This window comes from Fulmarus glacialis, unplaced genomic scaffold (genome assembly GCF_000690835.1).
Source record: "Fulmarus glacialis isolate BGI_N327 unplaced genomic scaffold, ASM69083v1 scaffold2998, whole genome shotgun sequence".
Classification (NCBI taxonomy): Eukaryota; Metazoa; Chordata; class Aves; order Procellariiformes; family Procellariidae; genus Fulmarus; species Fulmarus glacialis.
The window spans coordinates 2,479-27,115 of NW_009226147.1; the positions used below are offsets into that span (position 1 = coordinate 2,479).

The window sequence follows — 24,637 nt, forward strand, 5'->3', positions numbered from 1 at the left end:
ATAACATACACATTTAACAGCTGCTTGATTCAGACAAGGGAAAAAAAATTTTCTTCTCCTAGTTAGTGACTTACAGTAACTGGAAAGTAAATACATTTCTCAGTTGGATGAATGAGCATATCCTGCAGCTATTCCATATATATTAGATGGCTTACTGTTCTAGCTAATGGGTCCATCATTCTGAAAATAATCTACTGTCTCCAACATTTCCCCTATGGTTAAGTTGGCATTCACAAGCATGTAATAGGGACCAGTCGCAGAAGCCTAATGTGATCTTCCAATTTAAAAATACCATTGAAAAGCAGTGATTAGTCACCGCCCAGGCAGCATGAGTAAGAAAAGGTCCACAAAGTTCTGTTTTGTAACTGAATTATCTCATTTACCGATAACATGACTAGTGATTCAGAGGCAAGAACCAAATCTATATATAGGTATACATATGAGAAAACTAAGGATCTACACACGTATAATTTTTTCATCTAGTCCTCAGTAGATCCCCAGCATCTCCGTCTCTCACAGAATATACTGGAGTTAATATCAGAACATTTCCAAATAAAGGAGCAACAATCTAGTAACAAAATACCTCCATCCCTATTTCTCCACTTCTGCAAAGATGGAATATTTGCCAATTAATAACAGATGCACTGTAGTCTCAGTAACAAATAGAGAGAATTAGATGTAATCAACAAAGTAACTGTGGAAAAAGCTATGGTGAAAACAGACAAAACCAACCAACTTGTTAACAAAATATTCAAAAATATTCACCCAAGAGTTTTAGGAGTACTCAAGAATGAATCAGCTGAATTAACAACCTCTCATTTCAAACTTCCTTGATGCCTGGAGTTTAAAGGTGGCAATCTCTAAAAATAAAAAAGGACTCCAAGGGGATTCAAACAGCTCTAGTTCTGTGAGCCTGATGTTCATACTAAGCAACTTAACAGAATATATCCAAAGCTCAAATAGGTAGACAATAATGGGAAGATCTGCCTAGGAAGAAGTAACATGGCTTCTGCAGAGGGAACCTCTTGGGAGCTCTCTGAAGGGGTCAAGAATCTTGTGAAGAATGGTGATTTGGCTAGCAGCCTCTGGATTTCCAAATAGATACTGTCAAAATACCTCAACTAAAGGCTTTTAAGAAAACTAAGGAGCTATAGCATAAGAGGAAGGGGCCCCAAAATAGATAAATAGTTCTTAACCACAAATAGGGAGGAGCTGTTAAATGACCACTTCTCAGAAGAGCAGGATGTCACCACTGAAGTTCTTTAGGACCCTGGGGGTTTTGTTTTCACATACGATCTGCAAAAATGGGGAGAGCAATGAGGTCTGAAAGGTTGCTACTGGTGCAAAATTATTCAGGGTAATAATAACAAGAGCAGACTGAAGAACTGCACAGTTCTGAATAACAGGTAATAAAATGGCAAGATGAGATTCAACTGGTAAACACAGGGAGAACAATTTTAGCATCAGATACAGAATGACAGCTTCAAAAAAACATCAGCTCACCACTTGGCAAAAAATTCTAAGTCAAATATCGGGAGCCATTGGAAAAACAACAGAAAATAATTATGCCACTGTGCAAATCCATGGTTTGCTCATATCTCAAGTAAGTGTAATTCTGATTCACTTATCGCTAAGGGGAAAGTTTAGAGAAAGACAAAAGGAATGATCAAAGCTATGGACAACTTCTGGACAACTTCTGATCAACTTCTGATCAAGTAGGCTGTGACTTTTCCAACCTGAAAAAGGAACCACATAGGCAAAGTGTGACTGAGATCAACAAAATCACAGCTGGCATGGAGAGGCCAGGCAGGATCTAGAAGCCATTCAATGAAGTTGTTAAGATCCAGGCCCAGAGCAAACAAAAGGACACGGAGGAACATGGATCTACAGAACTCTCTGTAAAAGGACAATTCTCATACAAATTTTTACACAATATTAACGGAGGCTGGGCAAGTACGTGGAAAAGAGGGTATTACATACACAAACCATAGGAGGCTGAAAAAGAAGCTTTTATATATAATTTTATTACATTTTGCAGACTTGTTCTCACAAATTCCACTTAATATCCTACCCGAGGCAAAAATTAGTAGACAAATTGTCTGAGTTTTGTAAATGATGTATGATTTATCAGGACACCAATTAAACAGTAATTACTTTCAAGCAATATTCCACTTGAAGTGTTGCAAAAGCATGAAACGTCAAAGGGATTTGTGAATTACTTCTTAAAATGAAGTCCATTCAGAAACCCTGTTGTAAGGCCTTTAATATGATCACACTTGCAAGCCTAAGATCGCAAATACTCAGGATCACGAGGAAGATAAAGTTACCTTCTCAAAAGTCGAGTTTTGTGCATGCTAAGTTTTAACTGTAAGAGAAATTAACTCCAGCGCAACGAACTCTTGATTCTATTTCCACTACCAGTAAAATATTTCATAATTCAATTGGTATGTTATTAAACAAATGTTTATTTCTGTAGCCTTTATATTGTGGTAATGCTTCATGGTTCAAGCTACCCCCACTGCGTTTTCCTGAACTCTATACGCATATAACAAAGAGAGATCCTGCATCACACACACGATCTCCACAGTAATGACACAGTAAGGCACAAAGGAAGAAAACTGTCACAAATACAGAAAACAACAATAATTTGTATTTCATTTCTTCCTCTGCTTTTCGATATTAATAATTCAGGGAAACTGAGGACATTACTCACTACAAAACAGGTTATCCTCTAAATTGTAAAACAAAATGAAGCCTGGTTTCTTACTGATGTGTGTAGGATCCATAATGTCTAATCAAAGTTGAGCTGAAGCATAGCATTTTCTTTAACACAACTATTATTATGGTCTCTCCCTGTTATCTAGTTCCTTATTGTCATTAAATATGTAGAACCTTAATCCATGACCTCTGTTCTGCTATCAGCTTTGGTTGAAATGGTCCGATATGTTTAAAAGTTGCTTCTGCACTCTATTAGGCTCCTTCAGCACACAGACATTCACAAATACACTCATGCCCAGAGGCAACGTGATCAGATCAACCCCGTTCTCTCAAATGAAGCTAAGGTAAGATGTGTTTAGATCCCAATTTAATCCCGTGCACTGATGCAGAAGTTAGCTTTAGTATCTGCCAGACACACTTTCCCTGCAAAACAGCAGAGTACAACAGAGCTAATGATCCAGGTAATGTTTAGCAGCAATGCGCCCTTTGTTACATTAAACCGGTAAGATTAGTGTACTTTATTTCAATGATATAGAGACATTATACAAGTAAAATTCAGGTATTCTCCAAATGTTTTCCAAAAAAGCTGATGAAGTCCAATAAAAAGCTATTCGCATTAAAAAAAGTATATTGAAAAATTCCTGCAACACACTATTTTCTTTAAAATCAACATTAATTGTACACCAATCACTGAAATACAAGGATACAGGAATTTATTTACATGCGAGTTACTACCAAAACATCAAGCTGCTCTTACCTTGAACTAGATCTTGACTTTACATCTTCCTTTGCTGTCCTTTCACTACTAGCATCTTCGTTGTTGTCCTGTTTTTTCTCACATAGTTGTTTTCTCTTCTCCCACTTCTGCTGATTTGAGATGCTTTCTGCCTCTCCTTGCGAGTCATTTTCTGCTCCTACCTGTGAACCTGAGGAATGTGCCAGGCACTTAGAGGAGATCGGCAGTTTTTGCTCTTCTCTGCCGAAGTCTCCTTCTGCTAACAAAGCAGAAGTTTCAGGTTTTAATGTTTCCTGTGCAGGGGCTGAATTGTCCAAGTCATCTACATGGTCCATTTCCTTAGACTTTACTAACGTGTATGAAGCATTTACAACACCTCCCGCAGAATGTTTAGTCTTTAAACCTTCAACACTGTCCTCCCTGCTGTCTTCACAGCTGCCACAACACACACAGGAATTAATTAGACAGTTTGTGGCAGCTATACTGAGTTTATGGGATTCATCCTCCTCCTCATTTGCTAATGGATTAGCAGATCCAGGAACACAACTAATAGCTGCTTCTGGAGTTGTTACTGGGGATTCTGAGCTAGAGGGAGATTTAGGATTGAATATTACAGTAGCAGATATTTTCATTCCCCCTGTCCTGTGAGCTATCACTTCCGCCATTTCTGCATCATCAGCATACGCATCCCAGCCATTAAGGTATAACTGTGAGTCTGGACCTTCTAGGCAGCTGCATGAATTCTGAACTGAGATGCCAGACATCTGTTTGCTATCTTCAATATTGTTATTATTGCTTAAGTCACTTTCAGCATCTTTTAAAAGCAAAGTTTCCTCTGTCTGATGGCCGTTCTCGTACAGCAAAGCATCTCTATATTGCAGGTTCTGTTTTGAATTGTGGCAAGGGTTATTCACCCAAGCAAAAGTATCACTTACTGAATCCAACCCAGCAAGAGCTTCTCCTGCTCCATCTAGGTCATCCATAAAAAACACTCTGTCCTCTTCATCACTTAAATTGTCAAGATGGTGTCTTGTTGGTGAAGCTTCTGTGCTAGAACTATTTCTTAGGCTAGGTCTGTGAGCTGGAGACTGACAGATGCTTGGCGGGGAAAGCAGAGAAGACATTTCATCTCCGACTCTGTGTACCATCCTATTCAGCTGCTCCAGCTCCTGTTCATCATACTGCATAGAACAAGCCAGCTCAGCCTCTGTGTTTTCAGCTTTTGCTGAAAGCTCCTTAGCAGGCAAAGTTGCAGTTATGCCTGGTGTAATGACAGAGGGTACTTCAGGATCTGCTCTGACAGGAAAATCCACATCTTGAGAGATGCAGAGGTTACGTTCCAGTGTGTGCAGTTCATCCTCAGTTAATGTCTGAAGTAGATCCCTGAAAATGAAGAAATACACACATCACTTTGCATTTATAATCATAGGAGGCACTGATGTTACAGATTTTAAAAAAGCTTTTACTGTTAGTACAGAAATCCAGAACTTGGGGGCACAGAGTACTTTCAGCTGTGTAACTCAAGGTGCATTTGGCATTCGTATTCAGAACACATGTGATTGCTGATGCCTGAATTTGAAATCACTCATGCAAATTCACAGTACCAAGTTATTTACATCCTTGCAATGAAGCCCCAAAAGAAATCATAACACACCCAAAAATGGATCTTCCCCCTCCCCATCTACTTACAGTGAAAGTGTTCCCCACAATTAGATATATTTTGTCATTTAATTTTTCAGTTCACAAATTTGACTTTGATTAGCAAACCAATTTGCCATCCTTCCTACTAGATTCTGAAAATTATTCTGCAAAAGAGTACCACAGGAGTTTCACACCATTATACTGTCAGATAAAGAGAATTCATTAAAAATAGTAATATCACTTATGCAATGCTGATGTCTTGGAAGCCTGTTCACTGAAACAGGGATTGGAAGTTGGTTCTCTCCTGCCTCAAACATGTAACAGCCATTAGGGAGCTAAGCTTCTGCACGATGTTAAGAATCTGGCAGGCCTAAAAGCAAACATTTAGGTATTTACTAAACTATGTTTTCTAGAGACATGCAGCATCCCCAATGTTATCAAATGTCCTCAGTATTGCAGTTTAGGACTATGAGCACTTAAAAACAAAGTATTATTTGAGGCTGTTATGTTTAAGTACTTTATAACTTTAAAACAAATCCATAGACACAGCAGCACTTTTTTTAGGTCTGAATTTCATTTACACTATGCTTCTCAATTAGAAACCACACATAAAAATATCCTCTGTCAAGAACTGCTGTCAACATTTTCAAAGACCAGCAAGTATATTTTAGCATAAATGAATGGATGGGAAAAGCAAGACCTTCTGCTTAAACAGAGGCTAGGAGTCCATTATTCCTCATGTGTTTAGAAATCATTGGCTAGCAGGTGACATACAGCTAGCATAATAATAACAATAATAATATGCACATATTAAAACAATTCCCTTAAAGGAGTAACTTCAGTCTGAACAAGAGGACCAAAAAAACCCCAATTCAACAAAAAAACCCCATTCAACACATCTCACATCTTGATTTCCAGTCAATGGCTTGCATTCTTAACTTAACTTAACTCAAAGACCAAATATTTTTCCAAGTACTATCACTAAAAGATCAAATTGCCCAAAAAATACATCATGGTATCTGACTTGTGTATCAGCTACCCTACAATTTTAAGAGAGATAACAGTTTAGATAAGCATGCTTAAGTCAGAATAAGTATGGAATATACATTTTTATGGTTAGGTACATTGCATACAATTAACATCTTTATTTTTTTAAAAAATCATGCTTTTATATAAGAGTTATATGACCCTGAAAAAAATTCTAAGTCTACAGAAGAAGTACCTTATAAGAACAATTGCACCATCGTATCCTCCCCTTTTCACTTGTTTCTACATTCTCTAACAGAGAAGTCAGTATTTCTTTAAATCATTCCATATGCATCTTCAAGTCCAAAGTTTGACAATTTTTTCAGTCATAAATGAGTAAGAAAGGGAAATGGGCAATCTTTGTTAGACCCACTTACCTGATAAAGCTATAAACCAGTGTTGCTATCTGGCACACTAAAACATTTTAGAAGACCTATACATTCCTTTCTTTTGTCTAAACAGTATATAATGATACCATCTCATTACTCAGATCTTTTATTTAAACAGTAATCAGTGTCTGTAAGAGATTAAGCATTTTATCATCACCATAAAAACAAACTGATAGAGAATGGTTTGTTTTAAAGTCAACATAAAAATAGCTGTATTGTTATGGTTTATTTTTGAAAGAATGATACCAAAATAATCAATAAAAACATACAGTAACATGACTTCTGCCATGAGGCTTTGTATTATGAATTTTCAGTTTGTCAGTTTTTACAGAAATGCTGTGATGTAGGATTGTATAAGCAGAAACAAAGTAATGTGGGATTTTAGAAACAGTTGGTTTTTTAATTTAAAAAACCACAACAGAGTAAGCACACAAATACAACAGTGAAGGGTTTAAGCGCACAAACACAACAGTGAAGGGTTTAAGCTTGTCCCTCACCTACACAAAGATATTAAAAACATAAGATATTTCTGGTCAGGCCAGGGTCCATCAAGTAGCGAAGCTTGTCTCTGATAACAGATTCTGAGGAAGAGCATAAGAACAGGACAAGCACACAGTGATCTCTGCTGAGTGCATCCTACTGGCTTCCAGCAGCCTGTGTCTCACAGATTTCACCAAGGTGGCATCCTTGTGTTCAGTAATCCTCAGTGCACTTTTCTTGCATGGATGAAAATGTGCGTGTCAGGAACTGATCAACAGTCAACTGCTTAAACATCAGCTATGCTTCTCTTTACAGCACAGTCATACCCTCTTCTCAAAACACATGAGCTAAGAATTAGCAACTTCTACAAATACAGAGTATACTAGTAACATTCAAAGGAATTTGCTTTCCATCCAAGCTCATCAGCATAACTGGGAATGAAATGGGCCCAGGGAAAATCTAAGATTGAATCCTCTGACTTTCAGCATCTAGTCTGGGGTTTTATTCGGTCTCCAGAACATCACATGGCAGCACCCGGGATTCCTGGATCTCTGGGTGCCCAGAGCTGCTCTGCTTCCTTTCTCAAGACAGAGAGCCTGACTGCTCTGACCGATTCGACATAGGTTTCACACATTCACTGTGAAGTAAGTGCTGGAAATACATATTTACTTTATGCTGGCTAGCTTCATTCACTTGAGTAACGAACACTTTGTTTCTGCCAATAACAACACCTCAAAATTTAAGAATAATTGTATGTAGTTTGAGGATACGTAAATAAAGCTTGATTAAAAAAAAAATCAATATAATCAGCTGACAGTCCTCATGTCTTTTTAGGTGAGTCAGATCCATGCTTGAGTTGCTTACAAGAGTTGCTATACATAATCAGTTGGATTGCATGTGGTAGTCCACCAACCGTGTTATTTCAGTAGAGAAATAATCCTGCTTTAAATTCAAAGGAAATATGTTCAATTTCCCAATTCAAACACCAGAAATTTAGCTATTAACAAATACAGCTTGTCCTAAAAGAGGGTCGGACAATTATCTTTCACTTCTCTGCATAAAAAACCCCATTAGACTCACTGGGCTGTTTTAAATACAACTTTCCTTGCAATGTGACAAATGTTTGATCAACAGTTTTCTTTTTGGTACATTGTATATTAGATTACACAGGATTCACCGCCAACATTAGGAACATGGCATGTTTTAAAATGCCTATGTAGATATTGAGAATAAAATTAGTGTCAACCAGTGTACGGAAAGAAATGTTAAATCTCACTACTGAAAGTTTAAAACTAAACATCAGGCATCATTATTAAACCATAAGGTTTAATTAAGCTGTAGCTGCTTCCACAGTTCACTTCCTTTCTGCTGAAGCATCTGTAAGTCGTCATTGAATCCAAGCAAGTGCCATACTCACATGGAAAAAAGAATTTCTCCCTCTGCTTTCATTATTCAGAAGCCACAGGTAAAGAGAGCTTCTGCAATCCACCCTGACAGCAGCGGTGTGCTTCCTTCTCACAGAGGCTTTAGAAAACACTGAATTCAAAAAAGGTGCATGTGGGGGTTTCACCTGCTTTTACTCTTTTTGGCATAGTATCACAGGAAGGCAATCTAGCCTTGAAAACATGAGGAACGTTTTTCTTCCAGTGGCTACAGCCGCTGGCAGAAAAACAAGGCAAGTTCTTAAGACGTACTCTGCTTGTTACAAGCAGTAGTAGAAATTTACTCTGCCTATTGCAAAACCAATAAACATATTTTACTCTGCTGCCAATATCCAGGGTGCAGAAATTACTTCAAAGATCTGAGGCCAGATGTCCATTTTAAGACAAATTTGGCTAAATAGAGGACAGGGCCACAAAAACTCAGGTGCAGTGATCTTGCACATTCTCCAAGCCTCCTTCATTAACTTTGCTCTATTCTGACTAGAATTTTAAATTGCCTGTTTTCAGAGAACAGCAAGCATTGTCGTTATTGCCAGCCTGTGCTTGAGTTCATGCTCTGAACAGAGCATAAACAGCTGTCCTCACAGAGCTGCCATAAGAACATGATGCAGGTACAGGAATGCAATTTGCATGCTCCTGCTTCTGCAGTGCTGCGCTGAGTTCAGCACACCAAAGTCCGCAGATCTGCTCTGATACATCAACACTGAGAAACCAACACTGATATAACAAATACCACTGGTACTCCTTGATTGCAAAAGTTTTAAATCAACTCAAAGTTTTAAACACAAACATCTTGGAAAAACTAAACAGTTTTCCCCCAATCACTGTGCACACCTTAAAAGCATATGAGTTTCACGAGCCCCCCCACATTCTTTAACACACTGACAACAGGTACGCTGCATTTGATTTCTAGTCAATGATACAGAAAGGTTTCAGTATAATACTTAAAATGGTATGATCCTCTGATTCTGCACCACTTGATCTGCAATCTGCTTGATTCTGCACCACCAAAATCCAGAGGGACCCTGCCATCAACTGTAATGGTCCAGAAACAAGCACCAGGCAAGCAGAGGGCTCTGAAGAAAGGGCAGAATTAAGGAGTACTGCCAAACCCCAGGTTTGCTCACCTCTGAAAAATCTCTGTATAGCAGCCTCAAATGTACATATAGTATAGGTAATATTTTATCACAAGAATGTTCACTGTCACAGGCATCTGAATTAAATATCTATGCATATAGCCGATGACATGCTTTGTATGCTTACTAGGCAGATTACAGTATTTTGGCAGAAATGATTCAAATGTTTTAGTTTAAAAGGAACAGAGATAACACTACTATGTAATTATGCATTGGTAGATGTATAAAATACCAATGCTGATGTTTTATATCTAAAATAAAAATCAACACAAGCACCTTGTTTAGGTATTAATTAAAACATTCAAAGTCAGTTTGCTGCTCAACCTTACCAAAACCTAAAAAAGAACCCTTACTGCTTTTGCTCAGAGAGTCTCCACAATCTCTATTCTTTTCAAAGTTGCCAGCCACCAATAGGACACCAAAAATTTTCCTAGACGATAGGTATTTTTCTCTGCTAGTTCTGATTTAATTATGTGGATCCACATAAATACAGTGCTTATCATTGCCTTTAACAGAAGGGATGTTTTAGGATAATACAGCTTAAAAACTACCTGTAATCCTACAAAATAATCAGCTGTATATTTGGTGTTATTCCATGAGTTAAAATATTTAGTTGGCTAAGTTATAGAACTTTATGGAGAAATTTACTGGGATGCGATTATATTCTGCAGTAAGATGTTGTTCTATATTCTGACAACAGGCACACAACTGCAACACAAGATGCAACTATTTTAACAGCAGACTACTTGAATCTATTTTTGTGCCTTAACTATTGGTGATGGAGACTGGAGAAAGACTCCTGGAAAAAAATGCTCCCTTTTTGCTGAGGACGAGCTCAAATATCTCATTCCATCTTCCGTTATAGGTTTCTGTGAACATTCTCACTGAGCAGGAATTGCAGCCTGATGAGTTAAAAAAATCTGCGATAAAAAAAATCTAGACAGCTTAGGTACTTTTAAAAGTAATTTAATCATCCTACATGAACTGCACGCTTATTTGTATCTCATTGTTATTTTCATTCAATGTATTTTTCATTCAAGAATATTACTAAGGGATCTTTTTGAGCCCAGTTCTTTCAAATATTCAAGTTCCTTGACGTTCCTTCAATTCAGAGACTGCCAGAGATAAGATTTCACATTACATCTTAACTTGCTTAAATTTTTGCACTGATAGATGGTATCCTCACTAAGAACACTTTGCAAACTTCGTCTGCTAGACAACTGAAATCACACTTCTTAATGCTCACTTGAAAGAATAAATATGATGTAAGTCTTAAAGTATATCAGAACTTTTTCCAAAAATGAATCTGAGTGTCTTTTAATTTTTTGAAGTTTGCATTGAAAATTGTAGTTATTGAACAAACAACCATTTTACTAATGTGTTTTCAACCCAAGCATTAATTTCAGAGTAACTGAAAATTAAATGGACTAAGCAATAAACTGACTCCATTGATTTTCATTTTCCGTGTTGTGAAATGTAAGGAGTAAGCAGAAAGTACAGATTATGAGAAATATATTAGCTTTTAAATATTCTTTTGGCTTTAGTCAGCCAGTAGAATGCTGGTGAAAATTTCTGTGATAGCCATATATTGGGAATAAGGTATTTTAATGTAAACTTCACAGACTTTTTAAGCTTCAGTACCAATAAAGGTTTTTTTCCCCTCTAACTTAAGTTTTGCTCCTCAATTCATGTTGTTGTTCTTTACTCAGTGTTTTATAAAACCATAATCACTCACCCCCCCCAACATGTTGATTTGTCAATTCTGAGATTTCAATATGAATATCATTAATGTACCTAAAAACAAAACTGTATCACTTCTAGACAGAACTACTTCTGGGGGACATAGAATCTTCAAGGGACACACAAAAGGATGTGGTCTGGATATTCATAAAAGCTAACTCCTCTCTGAATCATCCCTGACAGAGCTTGCATTCTCCCTCAGCAGATGCCTCACCTCTAACGGGTGAGAGGAGATTAATCTGGATAAACTTATCTACGTGAAAACTATTCTTACATCAAACCATCATCACGACATACAGGGAAGGCGACAAACAGGTGAAAATTGGACACAGGAAAGAAAAACTTCTGCTAAATTGTCTTTAGAGATTTCTAGGACAAAATTTGCAGTTGATATATAAATTTGAATCCTAAGAAAATAATAGGGCTTATGGATTTAGAAAACAGTTTCTTTTAACACCCAGGTAAGATACCTTAAGGGTGAATAAAAAACTGAATATGAAGATCCTTTAAAGATACATCTTGATTTCTCCAATGTAACAGATCAGACTTCTGAAGACCTCAACTAAGAAAATAATATTTTAATGCCCTTTATACTTAAGTTGAGCCAAAGCACACATCTCCAATGGTTACCAAGACTGAAGCACTGTTGTGAAAAGAGGCATATATAAAATGATCTATCCTGTAAAAACAGATCCACAATATGAAAAACTGATAATCATTTCTATTAGATTAAGAATTATCTGAGTATTGCATCACAACATACTGAGATAATGTAATAAGCCTAGTTAAACAGAAACATTGAATTAGAAACAGGATCTCCCAAAAATAAACAGCAACTTTAGTATTTCAGGCATCATCCAACCATAAGGAAAATCTGAAATGTAATAAAACGATATTCAGAAAAAAACAAAAACTATCACAAAGATATTCAAAGTTCAGAAAGCTTCCATGAAATGAAAAACTACATTTAGTTATTTCATGGGTATATCAGGCAGATGAGAGGAAAATGCAGTTTATGGTTAACATAGCAAACAGAAACACTTTTCTAGGCATGTGTTCTTCTTTAGGCCTCCGATTTTCACTTCAGAAGAGAAGCAGTTACAACCATCTTTTATTACTTGCCTTATTTTTCTTAGCAGAGTGTGAAAAGGTCTGAAGAGTTCAGACATATCTTCTGGTTTATGGTCCAAGTTTAATGGTCCCTCGGAGTAGACGACAAGGCCACTGTAGTTCAAACACATGCACCAACACACACAAAAGTGAAAATTTCATTACACAGAGCAACTACTGAATAAGGAGTCAGACAAGCAACTGTACATAAACATTAGAACTACACTCAAGTTACATATTGTTATCTTATTTTGGTCTTATTCACACACAGTTAGAATTAAATGCTATTTAAAGCAACAGGAGAAAGATCCCCTCCCCTCTGTCCACCCCCCCAAAAGCATGGGAGAAAAAGCAATGGAAGCATAAGACGAAGAACATACATTTACTTCATTGCTGTGGCTGACTCATAAAAAAATAAAACAAGAAACTGATTATAAAGTAAGTCGGGGAAAGTCCACTGACTTGAGAGAGATTGCAAATGGTGTTTTCGTTCCAGTCTAAATAATTTCTATGTAAGATAGTTGACTCTTGAGCTCCTATTTTTCTACCTCTAAGATAAATACAACCTGGTATTAACATGTGGTAAAAAAGAAAACACATTTGCTAAATTACATAAAACACGTTTGGATAATACCATGCTTCTAAATCAACTCAGCCCTTGAAGAAATTTCCCTGGAAAGAGGTTAGTTCATGATCCTGAAGGCCTCTGTGTACTTCACTGTAGATATCTCAACAGTTCCTCCTGACCGAATCACTACTGCCCAAACCTGTCTGTGTGTCAGAGATTAAACAAAATTCACCACCTTCATCATTATCTGCTGCATCATAACACACTGTGTCCGAGAGTGGATTCCACCCACACCAGGCACCACACTGCTTAAAACTATTTAATCCTCTGCCCACTGCAAAAACAATGTATGTTTCTCAAAGGCAAATGGATCATGCATTCTCACACTCGAGATTACATATTTTAGCCAGACCATTTTCCCCTTCCTGCCCTTACTTTGGGTAACTGAGAGCTGCTTGTATCTCAAAGCTATGTTCCTTTTCTTACACTCAAATTACATGTTGCTTCAGAGAGTATTGTAGCTACTCTGCATCCAAGCCATCCAGAGTATTGGGGACCCTCAGCTAACTAACAACACTGTTGATGTCTTTTGCTCACCAGCTGTTCATTAGCAAGCACCCTGCATGACCACAGCACAGTCTCTCTGAGACACAGCAGCAAAGCTGATGTCACAAGTTATATGAATCCCACTGAAGTATTATAAAAAGGACCACTTACACGCTGTTTACCATCTGGGAAATACTGCTCTTTTTCTTCTGTTTATAAACCCAGAGTCTGGCTCATGCCCTGGTACCAGGATAGTACCGTGGTCTCCCATCAGGCTGGAAGATGGCCATCAGAAAGTTCAGAATTGTCAAGATAACAGAGGGTCCAAGAAATTCAGCTACTAAACTTGATCAGCATTGCTTTGGGGACTGGGTTTTTCAGGGCAGGAGCAGGGAAAGGGGAGAAGTGGAGAGAGAGAAAAAAAGTTGCTTCTTTTGCGAGTCACCTTTTTTTTTTTGTGGCTTAAGACAAATTATCCTGTTACCAAGGTTACATACTTATTTTTTTCTAAGCTTTCTGAGCTTCAACAAGCAGGCTGCCATGAAGCAAAGTGGATGTTGCTGACTCATGTACTAATGTTCTGCCTAAAAAAAAAAAGTTACTTCTTTGCTGAGTAGAAGCTCAAGGCTGCTCTCACCGAACTTGTAACTGATAAAAAAAATCACCATTCCCTTAGCAATTTCCAGGTATAGTTCACTTTCCACAGAGCTTAACTCACAGAAGAAATGAAAAAAATAGAAGAGGGCTAAAGCACTACAAAAAAAGATTATGAAATGGCCTGTGTATATATATGACCTTTGAAAGAGTTCTGAATCAAAGTTTGAATGTAGTTGTACCATGGAAAGAATTAAAAATTGGAAAAAAGTGTGCCTTAATATTTTCTACTAGGTTCAAAGTTCACTGACACCTGTTAACACACTAGGCAACATACACTGTATAATGTGCACAGTAAACTGATGTCTGAAAAGAAACCTTAGACAAAAATGACTCTGAAAAGTATTCCTTAAATCTTTCCTATTGGAAGACCAAGGGGATCCAGCACTTCTGCTTGTTCCAGACCCATCCTTCTCATTAAGACACAATAGAGCAACAGCATGGCAACTTTGAGTTGCACCTGTCCTGTGTTTAAAGACTTCTTCTTTCACAGTCCAAATAAAAGGCTTGCATTTCTTCCAGACAACACCGAATCTGGATAGTGTGGTTTTTCTGTGGAACTTCACATGGCAGTGATTTATTTTCAAATCACCGGATGCTTTGGAGCAGTTAAACTTTTTTCCCTTCTCCCTCTCTGTCCTTCTTTGTAATTTGAGATTGATATGGCGTGTTCTCCAGAGAGCCCTTAGTTTTCCAGTTAGTCACGTATTCTTCTTCATTGTGTCTTCCAGCAGCTTCAAATTGAGTTCTCACATTCCCGTTGTCTTTTAATAATCAGATTATTACTGTTATTATTTTTAGAATGACAGTTACAGACAATATCCTATTTAACAGGAACAATGGGCTACAGGGATTTCCTGAGAAGAAGCGTATTACACCCAGGATTTGAGGTTTCTTATTTCCCTCAATTATACTACTTATATCAGCTAACTTTAAAACATTCACAATGGTGAAACATTAAAAATATGCTGGCTTTACTCCAGAGAAACTGCTGTCTTACTAAATCATGAAGATTCATTAGGAAAAGTGCATCTGATTTGTTCAATATTGCAAAAACTGCATGAAGCAAAAAATCTCTTTTAATTTAGTTGTCTTGACTGGTCAATACCGGGCACAAATCTACACATAAGTTATACATGTTAATACTTTCCTTGAAAAAGATTTAAGCCTAACTCAGTGGTCATAATGCAGTTTGTCATGAGAATTCCTTTTGAACATAGAGTCATTAAGAAAGATACACAATTCCTATTCAAAATTTTTGGTTTTCAAGACTTGTATCCTTAGGTCATAATATTTTTGAGTGACACAAAATATCTGCTTTCAAAAAATATTTCTGACAACGTGACATTCTATAGATTATGTTCTTAATTCTTTTTTTTTTTTTTTTCTTTTCTTTCTGGAGGATGACGGATCAATTGTTCCAGGTTCCTGCCTTCTATATTTAGAGTTCTACCTTGTCTTTTCTTTTTTTTCCTCTTGATATTCTACATGAAACTAGTAATTATTTTAAAACAAAAAACAAAACCAAAACAAAACATAATCCTCTTTTTTTTATTTTTTTAAAGAAAGTACAAGCAAACTCAGGTGAACGAAAATACGCCAAAATTCTGAACAAAGTTTTTGAAATCTTCAATAAATCTTTAAGTGAGGCAGAGTGGAGAGTAATTAAAAAAATTACTTACCAAACAATGGCTAATCTTGGAATTGTAAACATTAAAGCCGGTTCATAGTCATCTATCATATCTTGAGTGAGGTATCCAAGCCTTAAGGCTCTAAGCAGAAGAATAAGATTATTTAGTAAGAGATCAAACTCTCAAAGAATACACTTCAATACGAAAAAAATTGAAAAAATTGTTGTAAGCCAAACCAAACTGATAATATTTAACTCATGAACTATTTTTGTACAATCTAAACCACTATGTATATAACTGACTGCTGTAGTCTCTGGTTTAAAAAAACACAAGAAAAAAATCTTTAAACACTTAAAGCTTTTATAGCCATCCAAAACCAAAATAATTTTTATGCCATTTTCCCTTTTTATTTACTATTTCATGCCAAGCTTCAGCTTGTTTCTGAAAACCACTGGTGCTTAGAGTTTTTCAACTACAAGAAACATTTTTAAAATAACAGGGGAAAGTATTTGGTTTCAGTTTCAAATAAAACTTGCTATAATCATCTAGGTCAACCTCCCCCTAAACTAACAAACCAAACTAAAAAAGCCCAGTTCTATACAGCAACTATTATTGAAATCAAAGGATTTAATATTTGGGGGACACTTCATTGTCCTCTAATAACTTTTCAAATATCTTAAGCCCCTTTTAGACTAAAACCCAATTTGTTTAGGCTTTTCATTTGGCTATGTTTTCCAGGTTTCTTCACAATGTCTTAATTTCCTCATAAGTTTCATAACGTCCTCAAACTTCTTCTCCGATTTGTCCATACCAGTGTGTAAGATAACACTCAAAACTGCCCACTAGTCCTGCAGAGATCTGACTGGTCCCAAAAAGAATCGAAATAATTTTTTCTTATTCCTTGTCAGTACTTGTCTTGCCGATACTGCTGTTGCTGGGCAGCAAAATGAACACAAAGCAAACACTGCTTTGTACTAATGGCAGATGGACTCATCAGTGCGTGGCCCACCCTCATTCCCTGTTCCTTCCTACAGTCTACTGCCAGATTATCCAAAGCTGCAAATGACAAACCACCTTTTTCCTCTTGCTGGGCAAATATGTGTACATGTAGTAGCTCTCTGACTGATGGAAGGTAATTCCTCCTACTTGTTGTGACCATTTGGAGTTGTAATCCTGTCTTTTAAAATGCCTGAAACACCTCTGATCTTAGCGTGATCTACAGATTGTGTCAGTGTGCTCTGTATTCCTCCATTCCTTAATGAAAAGTATCAACCACGCCAGACCCAGGGTCCTACTTCACAAGTTTTCCTAATATGACAGTAAAACCAACACTTATTCCAAGGATGTTTTACAGTCAATTGGTCTCTAATAATTCCACCCAGACTATGGTTCGCTAGTTTGCTTTTGAGAACAGCGTTGCACTGCTCAAAACCTCACTAAAGCTGGGTATGTCGCATGCTGTTCCCCTCCACTGCCCACCTGCTAGGCTTGTTACTCTATCACAGGGGGAAAAAAAGAAAAGTTGTTTAACACAGTACATTCCAAACAAATTCACATTTTTCTTATCACCCTATACTCTTGAAAGAACTTATGAATTGCTGGATTGTTTGGTTTCTTTAATATCATCTCTTCATACATATAGAGTCAAGCTGCAGAACTAAGATTTTAAAGAGCCTTTTACAAGTTCTTTACGATAATCATTAGAGGTTCACAGATTATTTGAATCATCTCCCCATGTATTCTTACGTGAAATATCATGGGGTTTTTTTGGTCTAGAAAACAAAAAAAGCATAGGCTTGTGCCTGGCAGGCATGCTTAATGTTTTTTAACTTTGTACTTGGATACTTAACTAGAAAAGCAAAATACCTGGTGTTTTATGATGCTTCTTAAAGACTACAGTTAAAGTATTTCTACAAAAGCTTAGACTGAAAGTAAACACAGAAATGAAAATCTAGTACTTAACTAGAATGCTTACCTCTCCACAGTTTCACAGAAAAGCACGATTACCTCTTGCTGTACATAATATTCTTTTGGAGACTTCACAGGTACCATGGCTGACACATAACTACAAAGATTATGAAATAATGTACTACTGTTTTACACACTTTAACAAATCAGATTATAAACAAAAACAAACCTAGGACAAATCATCTTAGAAACCTAACCTTTCCTGTATCATTTTGTATTTATTTTGACAACACTCGCTATGAAAATTGTACAGTGTAACAATCTATAAGAAATGCAGCCGATTTATTGCAGATTGAGGCAGTGAAACTCAGTAGTGATTTAGAAATATAATTACACACATTTAGCAATCAGAACTCCACACTATGTGGCACAGGGATGTAGGTCCTAGAAGGATCTTTATTGCTGCATCTTGAAGATAGAATAGTTTACTCTGCATTTACTCAAGAAAGAAAACCTGACTAAAACGCACATTTTATTTAGAAATGTTTTACCTGAAATTATTAGTGAAATTCAGTTATCCAGCAGAGACAATTTAGGAGACTTAAAAGTTGGCCTCATTTCTATGTGGACTTACATGCAAAAGCACTAATTCACAAGGCAAGAAACACTGGTAAAAGTACGTGGTTTTCTGTCACCGTATTACTTAATTAGTCATTAGTAGACTACAGGTAACACAGGAAGAGAAAAAGTTGTTTGCAAAACAATGGCAAAGAAAAATGTATACATAGAGTTGGTATGGACAGGTCAGAAACTGTGCATAGGCACTGTCAAGAACCAGTTACTGACCGTCATCGGTGTCTGCACTCAAAGCCACACTTAAAAACACATTTTTAGCCAATGTTTTCAATCAAAATATTTTTCAATGTAACAGTATAATGATGGTTTTTTGAATCTGAAAAAATTGCTTATCTGAGTAAAACAGTACAAGAGAATATGAACACTCCGGGAGGGCAAACAGTAATGGGAGACAAGAATCCAGTCTATGGATTATTCCCAAGAAAAATTTAAAGCACTACTCAATTCTATGAAACCTGTTTTTCTGAAGATAGGAATGGCTTTATTATATTAGATCCATAGATAATCTTGTCCAGTATCCTGTCTGTAACTATGCCCAGCACCACAAACATCTAACAGACATGCAGGAAGCTGGCTTAAATTCTGAAGCACAATGCAAGACTTGGCCAATGTGACCTTTGATGTAATAAGCAGTTACTTTTCTCACCCCAAAAGCAGTTATTTTTATTTTTGCTATAAACCTCCAAGCCATTTTTCAATCACAAGTTTTTAAATCAGTGAGTTCCTGCAGTTAATTATGGCTTGTGTCAAAGCACTTCCTTCATCAGATTTCAATTTGCCTTCTTAAATTCACTGGGTGCATCTTGCTTTTGTCTCTAAGCACAAGAGAACAAAACCTCACAATCTCTAGACCATTTGTTATCATAGTTTTTTTTTTTTTAATGTCTCTTATTTGTTGCCTTTCCTCCGACAAAGAAAACATTAAGGAAAGAGATTTATGGCTTCCTTTTGTGTCTTGGAAACCCTCCCTCAAATGCCATATGCCAGTATGCAAATGAAAGATTTTAGTTTAGTTGAAGAGAGCAAATGTTGATTGCTAAAAAGCTACTTAATTTTCTTTTCATTATTGCTACACTGGAAGGGAAAAAAAATCCAGCAATACAACAAATTACTGAAGAATTCAAATACCATGATAAAAAAATTACATACTTTTTCCATAAAAAGAAAACAGAACAGAACAGCCAACTTCCAAAAACCAATAAGCCACACAACTGCTGTAGTAGCCAAGCCAATGCTCACAACACATTTATTTCGGATCTTTTACCTTAATTCAAATTCAGCAAAAAGGACGTCAAAATGCTTGAGTGAATCTTTCATTTTTTCTGTGTAGAGGTTCAAATCCCTTAAGGCCTGGTCACGAATGATATTTCTAACTTCCTCTAGGCTTCGGGTCAGATCCTTGGCCAACGGCCTCATAGCCATACTCTCAATTTCACGATTCATAATAATTGAACCAGCAGCCAAACACTATGAAATACATTAAGAGAGAAAATGTTAATTTTTACAAAGTTACTTTTCTGTTTAAAAAAAACCACAAGGTGTGGTATTTAATACTTTGAACAAGGGCAGTACTTAGCCCCAATTTGTTGCAAATTATTAAACAAGTGAAAGATTTAAGACTGATATCAGAGTCACATAAAAGGTTAGGGAGCAGCTCAGTCAGGGTGACATGAGAATGGGGAGGGTTCAAGTGCAAGAACCACAGAGCTGAAAGAAGAACTTTAAAAAGCTCTTCTCCCACTAGTTAGGCAATAAGTATTGGCAAGATATACACTCTATGTATGCAAGGATTGCTTGCATAAAAAGGATATGAATCCAGCTAAAGTATGATAAATGGACTGTTTTGATTCAGGCTGGACTGCTTGATTTTGTAAAATAAATCTATTCCTTACAAAAAGAACAGAAATTCTGCAACTGTGATGCCTTTTGCAGCAAAACTGGTCACACTGGCTATAACACTAGGGATCCAGCTAGACCAGTATCCTGTCTCCCACAGAAGCTGTGAATTTATTTTATAGGAAAGAACATAAAAACCAGGTCCTCGAGTGATTCTTCCCCCTCAGTTTCTGGAAAGCAGACATTTAAGAGACACCTTGCCCCAAGAGTCACACATGCACTCCCTCTGACCAGCTCACAATGACATTAAAAGTAGATTTTTACTGTAACACATTAATAAAACTTTTTTAAAAATCTTGCTATTAAAACCAAGCTGTTTCATAATCTCTGCTGCTGGCTTTATTCCTTTATGGATACATTTGAAAGACAACAAGCACTGATAGAAATCATACTTGCTGTATTAATGGAAATACTTTTATTAACTGAAAATATACAAGGTTGTTCTAGCCCCAAAGTTCTCATATTTTACTTTTTTTCTCTCCGTTTGCAGCTCTGTGTCCCTCCTCTTTCCCCTGCACTCCCCTGGATGGGAAGCATTTCTGCAGCTCTGTATGGGGGACCTGCAATCCCACCTCTTGCTCAGCAGCCTTACGCATTGATTCGTGTCTTAAGGGCACTCAGAGAAGATCACGTTCTTACCTCTTATCAGCCAAAGCAGTATTTATGGGAAAGAATGGATAAGGCAAGTCTTACCTGTTGATAGGTACTCTTAGTCTGATAACTCAGAGCGACTGCACTGACAAGGACACATAAGTGTATATTCATAACAGTCCATACAGTCTCCATTACTACATGAATTTACAGGAGGACAGTGTCTACAGTAGCATGAGTTAGCCTTACTTCATCACTGCATATGTTACCTTCTCTGAAACCAACAGGTGTCTCCAGCCTGGTGGTTTGATTTGGAGACAGTGGAAGTTCGAGTTGGAAAGAGTAAAAGCATTAGCTTATGTAACACAAACAGTGAATAAAGCGAGACTTTTTTTTTTCCCCCTCCTGGAAGATACTGGCTGTCTCAGTGACTCATGCAAGCATTTTCCACAATGCAAGGAGAAGTTACTACATTGGCTGGCATTTTCCTGGTTATTCATTGCTGGAATCCCGGTTTGTTAGTCCCTTAGAGTAAGAAAGGATAATGGGATTCACAGGGATTCATTAAGGATGGTTGCAGAAAGAATTACCCCATCTTCTCCTACCCAACTACCAGGGAAGCACCATTAAGCCAACGTGTCACACTCAGCATTGTCGTGGTTTAACCTGGCAGGCAGCCAAATACCACGCAGCCGCTCACTCACTCCCCCCCGCCCCCCAGTGGGACAGGGAGAGAATCGGAAGGGTAAGAGTGAGAAAAACTCGTGGGGTGAGATAAAGACAGTTTAATAGAACAGAAAAGGGAGAATAATAATGATAATGATAAAATATACAAAATAAGTGATGCACAGTGCAATTGCTCACCACCTGCGCTGACCGATAACCAGGTAGCGATCGGTACTTCCTGGATCACGCCTACCATTCATACACTGAGCATGATGTCACATGGTATGGAATACCCCATTAGCCAGCTGAGCTGGCTGTCCTGATTATGTTCCCTCCCATCTTGTGTACCTAGCTCAGTCAGTAGACATGGGAGCTGTCCTTGGACTAGGAGGGCACTTGATAACACACTGATGTTTTCAGTTGTTGCTAACATTCTCCTCATACTAAATCCAAAACACAGCACTAGGAAGAAATTTAACCCTATCCCAGCTGAAACCAGGACAGCATTTTAGAACAGAGCATGGCATCACCTGGATGACAGCAGTGAAGGTCACATGATAATAAGAAAAACTGCTGCTGTTTTTGCTGAGGACAGGATTATAAAGCACTGACATATCAGATTCATTTTGTAAATTCTACCTCGGACTTGGCTGACTCAGCCTATAATTAACAACTGTCAAAGAAAGGTTCAAAACCAGAACATATGGAGGCATATTGGGCTGAACAAGGTAAGAACTATTGATGGAAAGCATTCACTTTAAAAAGAAAGGAGGAACTGGTAGAGAAAAGAATGGATAATAACAGGAGCCGAAGGATCACTTCAAATACAGGAGAGGCAAAGCTGAAAACACCACCACAACATGCTGTTGTCTGGTGGGATGTCTAGACTACTCCCCCCTCAACTCTCAACAAATTAGTGGTGCTTAAAGTCACCCTCAGGCCAGCAGGCCTGAAGACACTAAGTTTATCACTAAGGATGCCACAATGAGGGTTGGTTTTTTTTGGCCAACAGACATCAGTACTAATGAATAAGTATCTTACATATCACATTCTTTTGTCTGACACTTCAGGCTCCCCTTGATTAAAAGAATTAAAGTTTATTCACTACAAAAATCCCTGTTCCTACAGGTTGCTGTAGAATCAGGTCTTTGAGAGAAACCAGGTAAGAGAAGAAAAGTGGATTTCACTATTTCGCACAGAAACCATTATATTTTTAGCATACACACGAAACAAGTGAGTTATGTGCAACAAGTGTCACCTCAAAAAGTTATGTATATTTAATATGAGTTATAGCATAATATAGCCATTAATATAAAGTGACAGCATGCGCTTATGTTTGTTGGAGATAAACTTTTATCCTAATAAAATTCCCTTATATATCTTTGTTTCTAAGATTTTCAAAGCATGAGATGCGAGATGGCCCATCAGGATAAAAAAAAAAATTAAGAATATTAATCAGATGCTAATTCACAAAAGAATAGTTTTTAAGAGGTGGTCATAATGACAGCAGACAATTATGACAATAAACCAGTATGCTGTTAGCCCAACCAATACCAAAACCATAAAGAACCCTCTTCCACTGAGCATCCAGAGCAAGTTCTCAAAGATGTTTACTTTGCTCTGTAATTACATGTACCATTTTCAGAAAAGTCAAGATGTACTTTAAACTTCTGGCTTTATGCCACAAAAAAATTGTCCATTAACCCCAAGTAACAGAAATATGAGAGACTTACTTCTGCCCCAAACCAAAGCTGTCCTGCAAGGTTGTCATGGCGTATTTCCTCTGGAAACTTAACACAAAAGTCTCGGTTGGCCCGTTCATGTGGAATGCATTCATCCATGATTTGATTTATGATGTTCAAAACATTATCCTGAAGCAAAATATAGGATAGCATATATACTTTTCCCACAGAAATCTCACAAATTTTTTTCTAACTTTTAACAGAATTTATTAGTGAGGCACCAACTAATTAAGATAGAAAAGGCAGTATTTAACTCTTATGGTCATCATACACACTGAACAAAGACGAGAATATTGCATAGAAAGAAGCGTGGCAAACTTCACTTTTTCTAGTTTTCCTAGAGACTGTTTCTCAGATTCACTTCACTTAACTTTGACTACTTTAGTGGGACTTCTGATCAGGAGGCATGATTTAAAGAGCTCGTTATCTCCAGCTATCTATCTGTAAAATATCAGTAAATAAACCAAAAGTACAAGTAAATTGACTTCTCTCATTTCCTCTCACCAGACCCAATGATACACACTTCATTCCTCCCAAAAAGAATGCCTGACAGAGTAACCTGGAGGTGTTAGAAATTGAGTTATATTGGGACCATTGGGGTTGAATAGACTTAAACTCATCCTGGGAATCAAAAGCAGGTAGTTTCCACAGTTGAGTCTCGAGTGGGCTGGCACACCTGCCTGCCATCTCACCCCCCGGCCATCCAGGTAGCTAAGGGGACACTGCACATGTTAGAGAGTCTTAATAACCGCTCTGATCTATGTCTGCACCAGGACAAAGATCAAAGACCTATAACAAGCTTCTTGATATGCAATAAATAATCTGTATTCATTTATTTGAAAAGATAATTTTCACATACCCTGGCTGGGAACTGCATGGAATTTGATTAACATAATAAAGGTAGATTCAGAGCACGAAAAAGGCTGAGCGCTTTCATTAAAGATGTTTTGTCTGTCTCATGCTTCTTCCACTATTTACAGAATTCATGTTCTATTTCAAATATTTTTCAAACAAATAAAACCAAATCTGTCTATAGAACAGTTTAACAGACAGAATTGCTTTAAGTCTACACTTTAGTGTTTTGTTTTCCTCCACATTTAAAAAAATAACAGAAAACAAGAATTTTGAAGAAACCTGCCCCTTTAGTATGTTCCCCACTGAGAAAGACAAAACCTACTTTAGGTACAAAAAAAGATTCACATTTTCTGTAATTTCAGTGCAGACTGCTTTAACTGCTGTTGCCACAAAATAATCAAATAATCTTTAACACTAATGCTGTAATCACAGTTGTCTTCATCGAAAATAATAAATAAATTAACCACTGGCAATATTTATTACACATAGGTCTAAGACACTTTATGTGTTAACAATTTTTTTTTTT

General features: G+C 37.1%; 1 protein-coding gene across 1 annotated transcript; it reads right to left on the bottom strand.

Annotated features, from left to right (window-relative positions):
- Positions 1 to 1,196: 1,196 nt before the first annotated feature.
- On the bottom strand, positions 1,197 to 23,390 carry ZFYVE28 (zinc finger, FYVE domain containing 28; the record flags this gene model as incomplete). The annotated part of the gene is made up of 7 exons (XM_009582698.1): positions 23,248 to 23,390; positions 19,626 to 19,828; positions 17,793 to 17,882; positions 15,869 to 15,958; positions 12,431 to 12,532; positions 3,476 to 4,837; positions 1,197 to 1,260 (listed from the first exon to the last, which is right to left on the bottom strand). Coding segments are annotated over exons 1-7 (2,019 nt in total), but the record flags the coding sequence as incomplete, so codon positions are not given.
- Between the last annotated feature and the right edge of the window lie 1,247 nt (positions 23,391 to 24,637).